The 12337-nt window shown below is 45.4% G+C and overlaps 1 protein-coding gene across 2 annotated transcripts in view; it reads right to left on the bottom strand.

Moving 5' to 3' along the window:
* Nucleotides 1-610: 610 nt before the first annotated feature.
* Nucleotides 611-12337, bottom strand: part of LOC123732813 (E3 ubiquitin-protein ligase ZNF598-like) — a 28367-nt gene continuing 16640 nt past the window's right edge. Inside the window, exons 5-9 of one of the 2 annotated variants that reach the window (XM_045712103.1) lie at nt 9011-9228; nt 8824-8923; nt 5943-6503; nt 3059-3077; nt 611-1386 (exon numbers count right to left, since the gene is read on the bottom strand). In XM_045712103.1, coding sequence (XP_045568059.1) covers nt 658-1386; nt 3059-3077; nt 5943-6503; nt 8824-8923; nt 9011-9228 — 1627 coding nt within the window. In that variant the 3' untranslated portion in view covers nt 611-657. Of the gene's footprint in view, nt 1403-3058; nt 3078-5942; nt 6504-8823; nt 8924-9010; nt 9229-12337 lie in introns of both variants that reach the window. The other variant, XM_045712104.1, reaches the window with a different exon arrangement.

Genomic DNA, 12337 nt, shown 5'->3' with positions numbered 1-12337 from the left:
CTGGTGTGTTGTTACTGCTGGGGCGTTACTGTCTGGTGTTACTGCTGGGGCGTTACTGTCTGGTGTTACTGCTGGGGCGTTACTGTCTGGTGTTACTGCTGGGGCGTTACTGTCTGGTGTGGTGTTACTGCTGGGGCGTTACTGTCTGGTGTGGTGTTACTGCTGGGGCGTTACTGTCTGGTGTGGTGTTACTGCTGGGGCGTTACTGTCTGGTGTTACTGCTGGGACGTTACTGTCTGGTGTTACTGCTGGGGCGTTACTGTCTGGTGTGGTGTTACTGCTGGGGCGTTACTGTCTGGTGTGGTGTTACTGCTGGGGCGTTACTGTCTGGTGTGGTGTTACTGCTGGGGCGTTACTGTCTGGTGTGGTGTTACTGCTGGGACGTTACTGTCTGGTGTTACTGCTGGGGCGTTACTGTCTGGTGTGGTGTTACTGCTGGGGCGTTACTGTCTGGTGTGGTGTTACTGCTGGGGCGTTACTGTCTGGTGTGTTGTAATGTGTAGAGCCAATAGGGATAGTTCTGTACCTGGGGGGGTTTCTTGGAGACGAGGGCAGGGAACTCCTCCTCTTCCTCCTCCAGGGGGGGTCAGGCTGGGCTTCGGGGAGGGGGCCGCCGTGATTGGTTTATCCAGGTGGCCGTTAGCCAATCCGCTCGTTTTAACCGCCGCCGTCGTCGTCACAGCAACCAGCGGTTTGGAGGCGCGGCTCTCCGAACGTTCTCCTTCTGTACCCTGGAGACCGTTTCCGTGGGGACAGGAACTTGGTTCCCAAATGGCGGAAGGGGCGTGGTCCGTTTCTTCTTCTTGGCCGACTTGGACGTGGGGCTCGGGCGGGGTTAGATGTCAGTGGGAGGGGCTTAGAGGTCGGCGGGAGGGGCTTAGAGGTAGGTGGGAGGGGCTTAGAGGTCGGTGGGAGGGGCTTAGAGGTAGGTGGGAGGGGCTTAGAGGGTCCTTTGACGATGAGAAGAGAGGAGATATCCAACATGGTCGGAATTGCTCGGCGCTCCTTCGTCGTCTTGGCAACGCAATCGTCATCATCAGAGGGCGGGGACGGGCGGCGGGCGGAGAGCTTTTTCCTCCGAGAGGAAGAGGAGGAGAGGAGCCGGGGGCCGGCGGGGAGAGGAAGAGGAGGGTTGTTAGAGGAAGGTCTAGAGGAAGAGGATGGAAGGATGACCGGCTTGGAGGTGCTGCTGCTGCTGGATTGGCTCCAGGCTGAGGTCGCTCCGCCCCCCGCTGGTCTGGGAGGGCGGATCTTAGAGACCAGGACGGGGAAATCTTCCTCTTGGAAGGAGGAGTGCTTCCTGGGTTGGGCGGAGTAGGCGGGGGTCACGGGGGTCGTAACCGCGGCAGCAGATAGACTGGGGAAGTCGTCCTCCTTCAGAGGGACCTGAGGAGCCTTAACACTGTAACACATTAATATATATATATAATACATCAGAGACCTGGGGAGCCTTAACACTGTAACACATTAATATATATATATAATACATCAGAGACCTGGGGAGCCTTAACACTGTAACACATTAATATATATATATAATACATCAGAGACCTGGGGAGCCTTAACACTGTAACACATTAATATATATATATAATACATCAGAGACCTGGGGGGCCTTAACACTGTAACACATTAATATATATATATAATACATCAGAGACCTGGGGGCCTTAACACTGTAACACATTAATATATATATATAATACATCAGAGACCTGGGGGAGCCTTAACACTGTAACACATTAATATATATATATAATACATCAGAGACCTGGGGGAGCCTTAACACTGTAACACATTAATATATATATATAATACATCAGAGACCTGGGGGAGCCTTAACACTGTAACACATTAATATATATATATAATACATCAGAGACCTGGGGGAGCCTTAACACTGTAACACATTAATATATATATATAATACATCAGAGACCTGGGGAGCCTTAACACTGTAACACATTAATATATATATATAATACATCAGAGACCTGGGGAGCCTTAACACTGTAACACATTAATATATATATATAATACATCAGAGACCTGGGGGGGAGCCTTAACACTGTAACACATTAATATATATATATAATACAGAGACCTGGGGAGCCTTAACACTGTAACACATTAATATATATATATAATACATCAGAGACCTGGGGGAGCCTTAACACTGTAACACATTAATATATATATATAATACATCAGAGACCTGGGGAGCCTTAACACTGTAACACATTAATATATATATATATAATACATCAGAGACCTGGGGGAGCCTTAACACTGTAACACATTAATATATATATATAATACATCAGAGACCTGGGGAGCCTTAACACTGTAACACATTAATATATATATATATAATACATCAGAGACCTGGGGGAGCCTTAACACTGTAACACATTAATATATATATATAATACATCAGAGACCTGGGGGAGCCTTAACACTGTAACACATTAATATATATATATAATACATCAGAGACCTGGGGAGCCTTAACACTGTAACACATTAATATATATATATAATACATCAGAGACCTGGGGAGCCTTAACACTGTAACACATTAATATATATATATAATACATCAGAGACCTGGGGGAGCCTTAACACTGTAACACATTAATATATATATATATAATACATCAGAGACCTGGGGAGCCTTAACACTGTAACACATTTATGTATATATATAATACATCAGAGACCTGGGGGAGCCTTAACACTGTAACACATTAATATATATATATAATACATCAGAGACCTGGGGAAGCTTAACACTGTAACACATTAATATATATATATAATACATCAGAGACCTGGGGGAGCCTTAACACTGTAACACATTAATATATATATATAATATATCAGAGACCTGGGGAGCCTTAACACTGTAACACATTAATATATATATATATATAATACATCAGAGACCTGGGGAGCCTTAACACTGTAACACATTAATATATATATATATAATACATCAGAGACCTGGGGAGCCTTAACACTGTAACACATTAATATATATATATAATACATCAGAGACCTGGGGGGGAGCCTTAACACTGTAACACATTAATATATATATATAATACATCAGAGACCTGGGGAGCCTTAACACTGTAACACATTAATATATATATATAATACATCAGAGACCTGGGGGAGCCTTAACACTGTAACACATTAATATATATATATAATACATCAGAGACCTGGGGGAGCCTTAACACTGTAACACATTAATATATATATATAATATATCAGAGACCTGGGGAGCCTTAACACTGTAACACATTAATATATATATATAATACATCAGGGACCTGGGGAGCCTTAACACTGTAACACATTAATATATATATATAATACATCAGAGACCTGGGGAGCCTTAACACTGTAACACATTAATATATATATATATATAATACATCAGAGACCTGGGGGAGCCTTAACACTGTAACACATTTATATATATATATAATACATCAGAGACCTGGGGGAGCCTTAACACTGTAACACATTAATATATATATAATACATCAGAGACCTGGGGGAGCCTTAACACTGTAACACATTAATATATATATATAATACATCAGAGACCTGGGGAGCCTTAACACTGTAACACATTAATATATATATATAATACATCAGAGACCTGGGGAGCCTTAACACTGTAACACATTAATATATATATATAATACATCAGAGGGACCTGGGGAAGCTTTAGACTGTAACACATTAATATATATATATAATACATCAGAGACCTGGGAAGCCTTAACACTGTAACACATTAATATATATATATAATACATCAGAGACCTGGGGAGCCTTAACACTGTAACACATTAATATATATATAATACATCAGAGACCTGGGGAGCCTTAACACTGTAACACATTAATATATATATATAATACATCAGAGGGACCTGGGGAAGCTTTAGACTGTAACACATTAATATATATATATATAAAATACATCAGAGACCTGGGGAAGCTTTAGACTGTAACACATTAATATATATATATAATACATCAGAGACCTGGGGAAGCTTTAGACTGTAACACATTAATATATATATATAATACATCAGAGACCTGGGGAGCCTTAACACTGTAACACATTAATATATATATATATAATACATCAGAGACCTGGGGGAGCCTTAACACTGTAACACATTAATATATATATATAATACATCAGAGAGCTGGGGAAGCTTTAGACTGTAACACACACATTATATACCTATAACATACAGTACCAGTATAAAGTTTGGACACACCGACTCATTCAAGAGTTTTTCTTAATTTTTTTTACTGTTTAATAATAGAGAAGACATCAACACTATGAAATAACACATATGGAATCATGTAGTAACCAACAAAGTGTTAAATCCAAATATATTGTATGTTTAGATTTCTTCAACAGTAGCCACCCTTTTGCCTTGATGACAGCTTTGCACACTCTTGGCATTCTCTCAACCAGCTTCACCTGGAATGCTTTTTCCAACTGTTCCCACATATGCTGAGCGCTTACTGGCTGCTTTTCTTTCACTCTGCGATCCGACTCATCCCAAACCGTCTCAATTGGGTTGAGGTCGGGGGATAGTGGAGGCCAGGTCATCTGATGCAGCACTCCATCACTCTCCTTCTTGGACAAATATCCCTTAACCTCTATTGGGTAGGGGGCAGTATTTTCACGGCCGGATGAAAAACGTACCCAAATTAAACTGCCTACTACTCGGGCCCAGAAACTAGAATATGCATATTATTAGTAGATTTGGATAGAAAACACCCTAATGTTTCTAAAACTGTTTGAATGATGTCTGTGAGTATAACAGAACTCATATGGCAGGCAGAAAACCCTGAGAAACAATCCAACCAGGAAGTGGAGGGAAATCTGAGGCTGTAGTTTTTTTTTTAAATTAATTCCCTTTCCAAACTACAGTGACTTAGGGGTAATTTTGCACTTCCTAAGGCTTCCACTAGATGGCAACACTCTTTAGAAAGTTGTTTGAGTCTTCTATGGTGAATATTGAGGGATTAACAGCCGGTTCAAGCAGTGGACTGTCTGAGGTCATGTAGTTATTACTTCATGCGCGTTCACGCATGGCTAGCATTTTTTTAATTTTTTCTTCTGTGATGAATACGCTATTGTCCGGTTGGAATATTATCGATTATTTATGTTAAAAACACCCTAAGGATTGATTGTAAACATGGTTTGACATGTTTCTACAAACGGTAATGGAACTTTTGAGCTTTTCGTCTCGGGTTTTGCGCTCGCGCGTTATGCCTTTGGAATAGTGTTCTGGACGCGCAAACAAAACGGAGGTATTTGGACATAAATTATGGACTTTATCGAACAAATGAACATTTCTTGTGGAAGTGGGAGTCCTGGGAGTGCATTCCCGACGAAGATCAGCAAAGGTAAGTATACCACCCCTACCTTGTCACAACACAACTGATTGGCTCAAATGCATTAAGGAAAGAAACTCCACAAATTAACAAGGCACACCTGTTAATTGAAATGCATTCCAGGTGACTACCCCGTGAAGCTGGTTGAGAGAATGCCAAGAGTGTGCAAAGCTGCCGTCATTAAGGCTACATTGAAGAATCTCAAATATATTTTGATTTGTTTAACACTTTTTTTTGGTTACTACATAATTCCATATATGTGTCCAAACTGTTGACTGGTGCATCGCTACGAAGAGACCTGGGTCAGGGACAGGATGGCCGGTGACAGAGAGAGAGAGAGAGGGGCTTCACAGAGTAATATACACATAAATGATAACACAGCTGGTATACACTTTCACCTCGGGGTGTGTGTGTGTGTGTGTGTGTGTGTGTGTGTGTGTGTGTGTGTGTGTGTGTGTGTGTGTGTGTGTGTGTGTGTGTAGTGTGTGTGTGTGTGTGTGTACCTCAGTGTGGGCGCTGCAGCCCCCAGGAGAGCTGGGAAGTCTTCTCCTGTCAGAGGGTTGCTCTTCATGGTCCTCACTGGGGGAGTTTCTGCCGGAGGTTTGATAGGAAAACTCCTGGGTCTCTCCTCAGTCTCCGTCCTCTCCGGCCGCTCCGTCCTCTCCGGCCGCTCCGTCCTCTCAGGCCGCTCCGTCCTCTCAGGCCGCTCCGTCCTCTCAGGCCGCTCCGTCCTCTCAGGCCGCTCCATCCTCTCCGGCCTCTCCATCCTCTCCGGCCTCTCCATCCTCTCCGGCCTCTCCATCCTCTCCGTCCTCTCCATCCGCTCCATCCTCTCCGGCCGCTCCATCCTCTCCGGCCGCTCCATCCTCTCCGGCCGCTCCATCCTCTCCGGCCGCTCCGTCCTCTCCGGCCGCTCCGTCCTCTCCGTCCTCTCCGTCCTCTCCTCTTTGCGGTGTTTGGGCGCTCCACTCCTGTCCTGGGTGTCTCGTCCTCTGTCCTCCTGTCGTCTCTGTTGCATCATGGAGGCTCTGACCGCTACTGCCAAGTCCCTGTCCTCCTCCTCACTACCAACAACACAGCAAAAAGTTAACAGAGTCATATATAATACCCAGAAACCACTGGGTGAAAACACGCAAAACGGTTCCAATGTGTTTATCCACACATTCATTTTTATTCATTGCGGATATTAGAATCACTTCAAATTTAAAAAAGGTTTTCGGTGTAGGTTTACGCTGGCTGTGACGTTTTGATTAAACCGTGTAAATCTCTCTAAGACTTTTATCAAATATATAGACGCCTGTATTTACAAACCCCCCCGCCCCCCCCCCCCTAAAAAAATTAAAATGCTAATTAGCTGCTAATGTGGCTATCGTAACGGAACTACAAATACCACGTCACTCACCAGGGCCGCCGTGACCTGGACCAGACTGCTGAATTCAGGGGAAGGTGAGAATCTCTGGATTAACTCATGTTAGCTAAATGTAGTAATTATTAAAATTGGCTAAAAAGTTGTTTAAAAAAAAAAAAAATTCTGTGAACTGTCTTGAGCAAGTTTTTTAATTGAAAAACGCCTGTTACCTAGCTCGCTAGCTAGCTAGCTAGCTAGCTAGCTAGCTCGCTCGCTCATGGTTAGCTAGTTAGCAACATTAGCCTGGCTAGCTGGCTACATCAGCAGTCTATTTGTCTAAGCCATTTAAATGCATGATACATTCATAACTTGTTATAGGTTTAGCTTGCTAGTGAACTAGCTAGCGAACTTCAGATGGTGAAGCTAGGGCTACGTGTTCATGATAATGTTTGTTTGTGTCTGTGGGTGAGAGGTGGGTAGCCTACTTCAAGTACTTGGGGTTATGATATATAAATGCTAACCTCCCCTGTTATTGTAATGGTGAGAGGTTAGCATGTCTTGGGGGTATGCTAACCTCCCCTGTTATTGTAATGGTGAGAGGTTAGCATGTCTTGGGGGTATGCTAATCTCCCCTGTTATTGTAATGGTGAGAGGTTAGCATGTCTTGGGGGTATGATATAAAATGCTAACCTCCCCTGTTATTGTAATGGTGAGATGTTAGCATGTCATGGGGGTATGATATAAAATGCTAACCTCCCCTGTTATTGTAATGGTGAGAGGTTAGCATGTCTTGGGGGGTATGATATAAAATGCTAAACTCCCCTGTTGTTGTAATGGTGAGAGGTTAGCATGTCTTGGGGGTGTGATATAAAATGCTAACCTCCCCTGTTATTGTAATGGTGAGAGGATAGCATGTCTTGGAGGTATGCTAACCTCCCCCGTTACTGTAATGGTGAGAGGTTAGCATGTCTTGCCGGTATGCTAACCTCCCCTGTTATTGTAATTGTGAGAGGTTAGCATGTCTTGGGGGTGTGATATAAAATGCTAACCTCCCCTGTTATTGTAATGGTGAGAGGATAGCATGTCTTGGAGGTATGCTAACCTCCCCTGTTATTGTAATGGTGAGAGGTTAGCATGTCTTGGGGGTGTGATATAAAATGCTAACCTCCCCTGTTATTGTAATGGTGAGAGGTTAGCATGTCTTGGAGGTATGCTAACCCCTCCCTGTTATTGTAATGGTGAGAGGTTAGCATGTCTTGGAGGTATGCTAACCCCACCCTGTTATTGTAATGGTGAGAGGTTAGCATGTCTTGGAGGTATGATATAAAATGCTAACATCCCCTGTTATTGTAATGGTGAGAGGTTAGCATGTCTTGGAGGTATGCTAACCTCCCCTGTTATTGTAATGGTGAGAGGTTAGCATGTCTTGGGGGTTTGATATAAAATGCTAACCTCCCCTGTTATTGTAATGGTGAGAGGTTAGCATGTCTTGGGGGTTTGATATAAAATGCTAACCTCCCCTGTTATTGTAATGGTGAGAGGATAGCATGTCTTGGAGGTATGCTAACCTCTACAGTTATTGTAATGGTGAGAGGTTAGCATGTCTTGGGGGTGTGATATAAAATGCTAACCTCCCCTGTTATTGTAATGGTGAGAGGATAGCATGTCTTGGAGGTATGCTAACCTCCCCCGTTACTGTAATGGTGAGAGGTTAGCATGTCTTAGCCGGTATGCTAACCTCCCCTGTTATTGTAATTGTGAGAGGTTAGCATGTCTTGGGGGTGTGATATAAAATGCTAACCTCCCCTGTTATTGTAATGGTGAGAGGATAGCATGTCTTGGAGGTATGCTAACCTCCCCTGTTATTGTAATGGTGAGAGGTTAGCATGTCTTGGAGGTATGCTAACCTCCCCTGTTATTGTAATGGTGAGAGGTTAGCATGTCTTGGAGGTATGATATAAAATGCAATACTTAAAAAGTTGATTAGCGCGAGACGTGTAACACAATTGGTCTCGTAGTGATGACGTCATACTGACCGGTTGTACCGCCAGCTACCTCTGGTGTTCTGTTGGTTCCTTCCTCTTCCTCCTCGACCCGACCTCACTTCCTCATAGTCCTCTCCAGACACCGCACCTCCTTGAAAGGAACAAGCAAAGGTCTGAAATCCAAGTTGTGTTTTTTTCCCCCCGAAAACAGAAAACAGCGCACAGTATCCAGTCTCACCGTCGTTGCGTCGGGTCTGCCGCGGGGCGTAGCTGAACTGCAGGTCTATGTGTCGGTTCTGTCGCGCTTCGGCCCGGTTCTTGCTGTGCGTCGAGGCCTTGTGGGCCTTGTAGTCGATCTGGCTCCTGAAAGCGTGGGTGAATTGCTCCGTAGCACAGCGGCCTTCCTCGCACAGGTAGTGGGCCTCCCGGAAGTGCTCGCTCAGGTACTGGTAGTCACTGTGGGGGAGGGGGGGGAGGATTACAACATGCTTAGGATAGATACAGGGTTGTGAGTGAGAGACTGTGTGTGTGTGTGTGTGTGTGTGTGTGTCGACACACCTATTCATTCAAGGGTTTTTCTTAATTATTTACTGTGAAATAACACAATATGGAATCATGTAGGAACCAAAAAAAACACAAAAGAAGTGTTAAAAACATCCCTTTTTTCAGGACCCTGATCTCTTTCAAAGATAATTCGTAAAAAAATCCAAATAAGTTCACAGATCTTCATTGTAAAGGGGTTTAAACGCTGTTTCCCCATGCTTGATCAATGAACCGTAAACAATTAATGAACATGGACCTGTGGATCGGTCGTTAAGACACTAACAGCTTTACAGACGGTAGGCAATAAAGGTCACAGTTATGAAAACTTAGGACACTAAAAGAGGCCTTTCTACTGACTCTGAAAAACACCAGAAGAAAGATGCCCAGGGTCCCTGCTCATCTGAGTGAACGTGCCTTAGGCATGCTGCAAGGAGGCATGAGGACTGCAGATGTGGCCAGGGCAATAGATTGCAATGTCCGTACTGTGAGACGCCTAAGACAGCGCTACAGGGAGACAGGACGGACAGCTGATCGTCCACGCAGTGGCAGACCACGTGTAACAACACCTGCACAGGATCGGTACATCCGAACATCACACCTGCGGGACAGGTACAGGATGGCAACAACAACTGCCCGAGTTACACCAGGAACGCACAATCCCTCCATCAGTGCTCAGACTGTCTGCAATAGGCTGAGAGAAGCTGGACTGAGGGCTTGTAGGGCCTGTTGTAAGGCAGGTCCTCACCAGACATCACCAGCAACAACATCGCCTATGAGCACAAACCCACCGTCGCTGGACCAGACAGGTCTGGCAAAAAGTGCTCTTCTCTGACGAGTCGCGGTTTTGTCTCACCAGGGGTGATGGTCGGATTCGCGTTTATCGTCGAAGGAATGAGCGTTACACCGAGGCCTGTACTCTGGAGCGGGATCGATTTGGAGGTGGAGGGTCCGTCATGGTCTGGGGCGGTGTGTCACAGCATCATCGGACTGAGCTTGTTGTCATTGCAGGCAATCTCAACGCTGTGCGTTACAGGGAAGACATCCTCCTCCCTCATGTGGTACCCTTCCTGCAGGCTCATCCTGACATGACCATCCAGCATGACAATGCCACCAGCCATACTGCTCGTTCTGTGTGTGATTTCCTGCAAGACAGGAATGTCAGTGTTCTGCCATGGTCAGCGAAGAGCCCGGATCTCAATCCCATTGAGCACGTCTGGGACCTGTTGGATCGGAGGGTGAGGACCATTCCTCCCAGAAATGTCCGGGAACTTGCCGGTGCCTTGGTGGAAGAGTGGGGTAACATCTCACATCAAGAACTGGCAAATCTGGTGCAGTCCATGAGGAGGAGATGCACTGCAGTACTTAATGCAGCTGGTGGCCACACCAGATACTACCTGTTACTTTAGATTTTGACCCCCCCTTTGTTCAGGGACACATTATTCCATTCCTGTTAGTCACATGTCTGTGGAACTTGTTCAGTTTATGCTTCAGTTGTTGAATCTTGTGTTCATACAAATATTTACACGTAAAGTTTGCTGAAAATTAAAACGCAGTTGACAGTGAGAGGACGTTTCGGTTTTTACAGAGTTTATATGCTTCAAAGCTGACACCCTTGGCATTCTCTCAACCAGCTTCACCTGGAATGCTTTTCCAACAGTTCCCACATATGCTGAGCACTTATTGGCTGCTTTTCTTTCACTCTGCGGTCCGACTCATCCCAAACCGTCTCAATTGGGTTGAGGTCGGGGGATTGTGGATGCCAGGTCATCTGATGCAGCACTCCATCACTCTCCTTCTTGGTCAAATAGCCCTTACACAGCCTGGAGGTGTGTTGGGTCATTGTCCTGTTGAAAAACAAATGATAGTCCCACTAAGCCCAAACCAGATGGGATGGCGTATCGCTGCAGAATGCTGTGGTGGCCATGCTGGTTAAGTGTACCTTACATTCTAAATAAATCACTGACAGTGTCACCGGCAAAGCACCCCCCCACAACATCACACCTCCTCCTCCTCCATGCTTCACGGTGGGAACCACAAAGACACGGCGGTTGGAACCAAAAATCTCAAATTTGGACTCATCAGACCGAAGGATAGATTTCCACCGGTCTAATGTCCATCGCTCGTGTTTCTTGGCCCAAGCAAGTCTCTTCTTCTCATTGGTGTCCTTTAGTAGTGGGTTTCTCTGCAGCGATTCGACCATGAAGGTCTGATTCACACAGCCTCCTCTGGACAGGTGCATTTAACTAATGAACTTATCCTCTGCAGCAGAGGGAACTCTGGGTCTTCCTGTCCCGCGGCGGGTCCTCATGAGGCTGGTAACTCTGGGTCTTCCTGTCCTGTGGCGGGTCCTCATGAGGCTGGTAACTCTGGGTCTTCCTGTCCCGTGGCGGGTCCTCATGAGGCTGGTAACTCTGGGTCTTCCTGTCCTGTGGCGGGTCCTCATGAGGCTGGTAACTCTGGGTCTTCCTGTCCCGTGGCGGGTCCTCATGAGGCTGGTAACTCTGGGTCTTCCTGTCCTGTGGCGGGTCCTCGTGAGGCTGGTAACTCTGGGTCTTCCTGTCCCGTGGCGGGTCCTCATGAGGCTGGTAACTCTGGGTCTTCCTGTCCTGTGGCGGGTCCTCATGAGGCTGGTAACTCTGGGTCTTCCTGTCCTGTGGCGGGTCCTCATGAGGCTGGTAACTCTGGGTCTTCCTGTCCTGCGGCGGGTCCTCATGAGGCTGGTAACTCTGGGTCTTCCTGTCCTGTGGCGGGTCCTCATGAGGCTGGTAACTCTGGGTCTTCCTGTCCTGTGGCGGTTCTTGACATTTTCCGGATTGACTGACCTTCATGTCTTATAGTAATGATGGACTGACCTTCATGTCTTATAGTAATGATGGACTGACCTTCCATGTCTTATAGTAATGATGGACTGACCTTCATGTCTTATAGTAATGATGGACTGACCTTCATGTCTTATAGTAATGATGGACTGACCTTCATGTCTTATAGTAATGATGGACTGACCTTCATGTCTTATAGTAAT

This window comes from Salmo salar, unplaced genomic scaffold, assembly GCF_905237065.1.
Source record: "Salmo salar unplaced genomic scaffold, Ssal_v3.1, whole genome shotgun sequence".
Classification (NCBI taxonomy): domain Eukaryota; kingdom Metazoa; phylum Chordata; class Actinopteri; order Salmoniformes; family Salmonidae; genus Salmo; species Salmo salar.
This window is presented reverse-complemented; position numbering and strand designations above follow the sequence as displayed.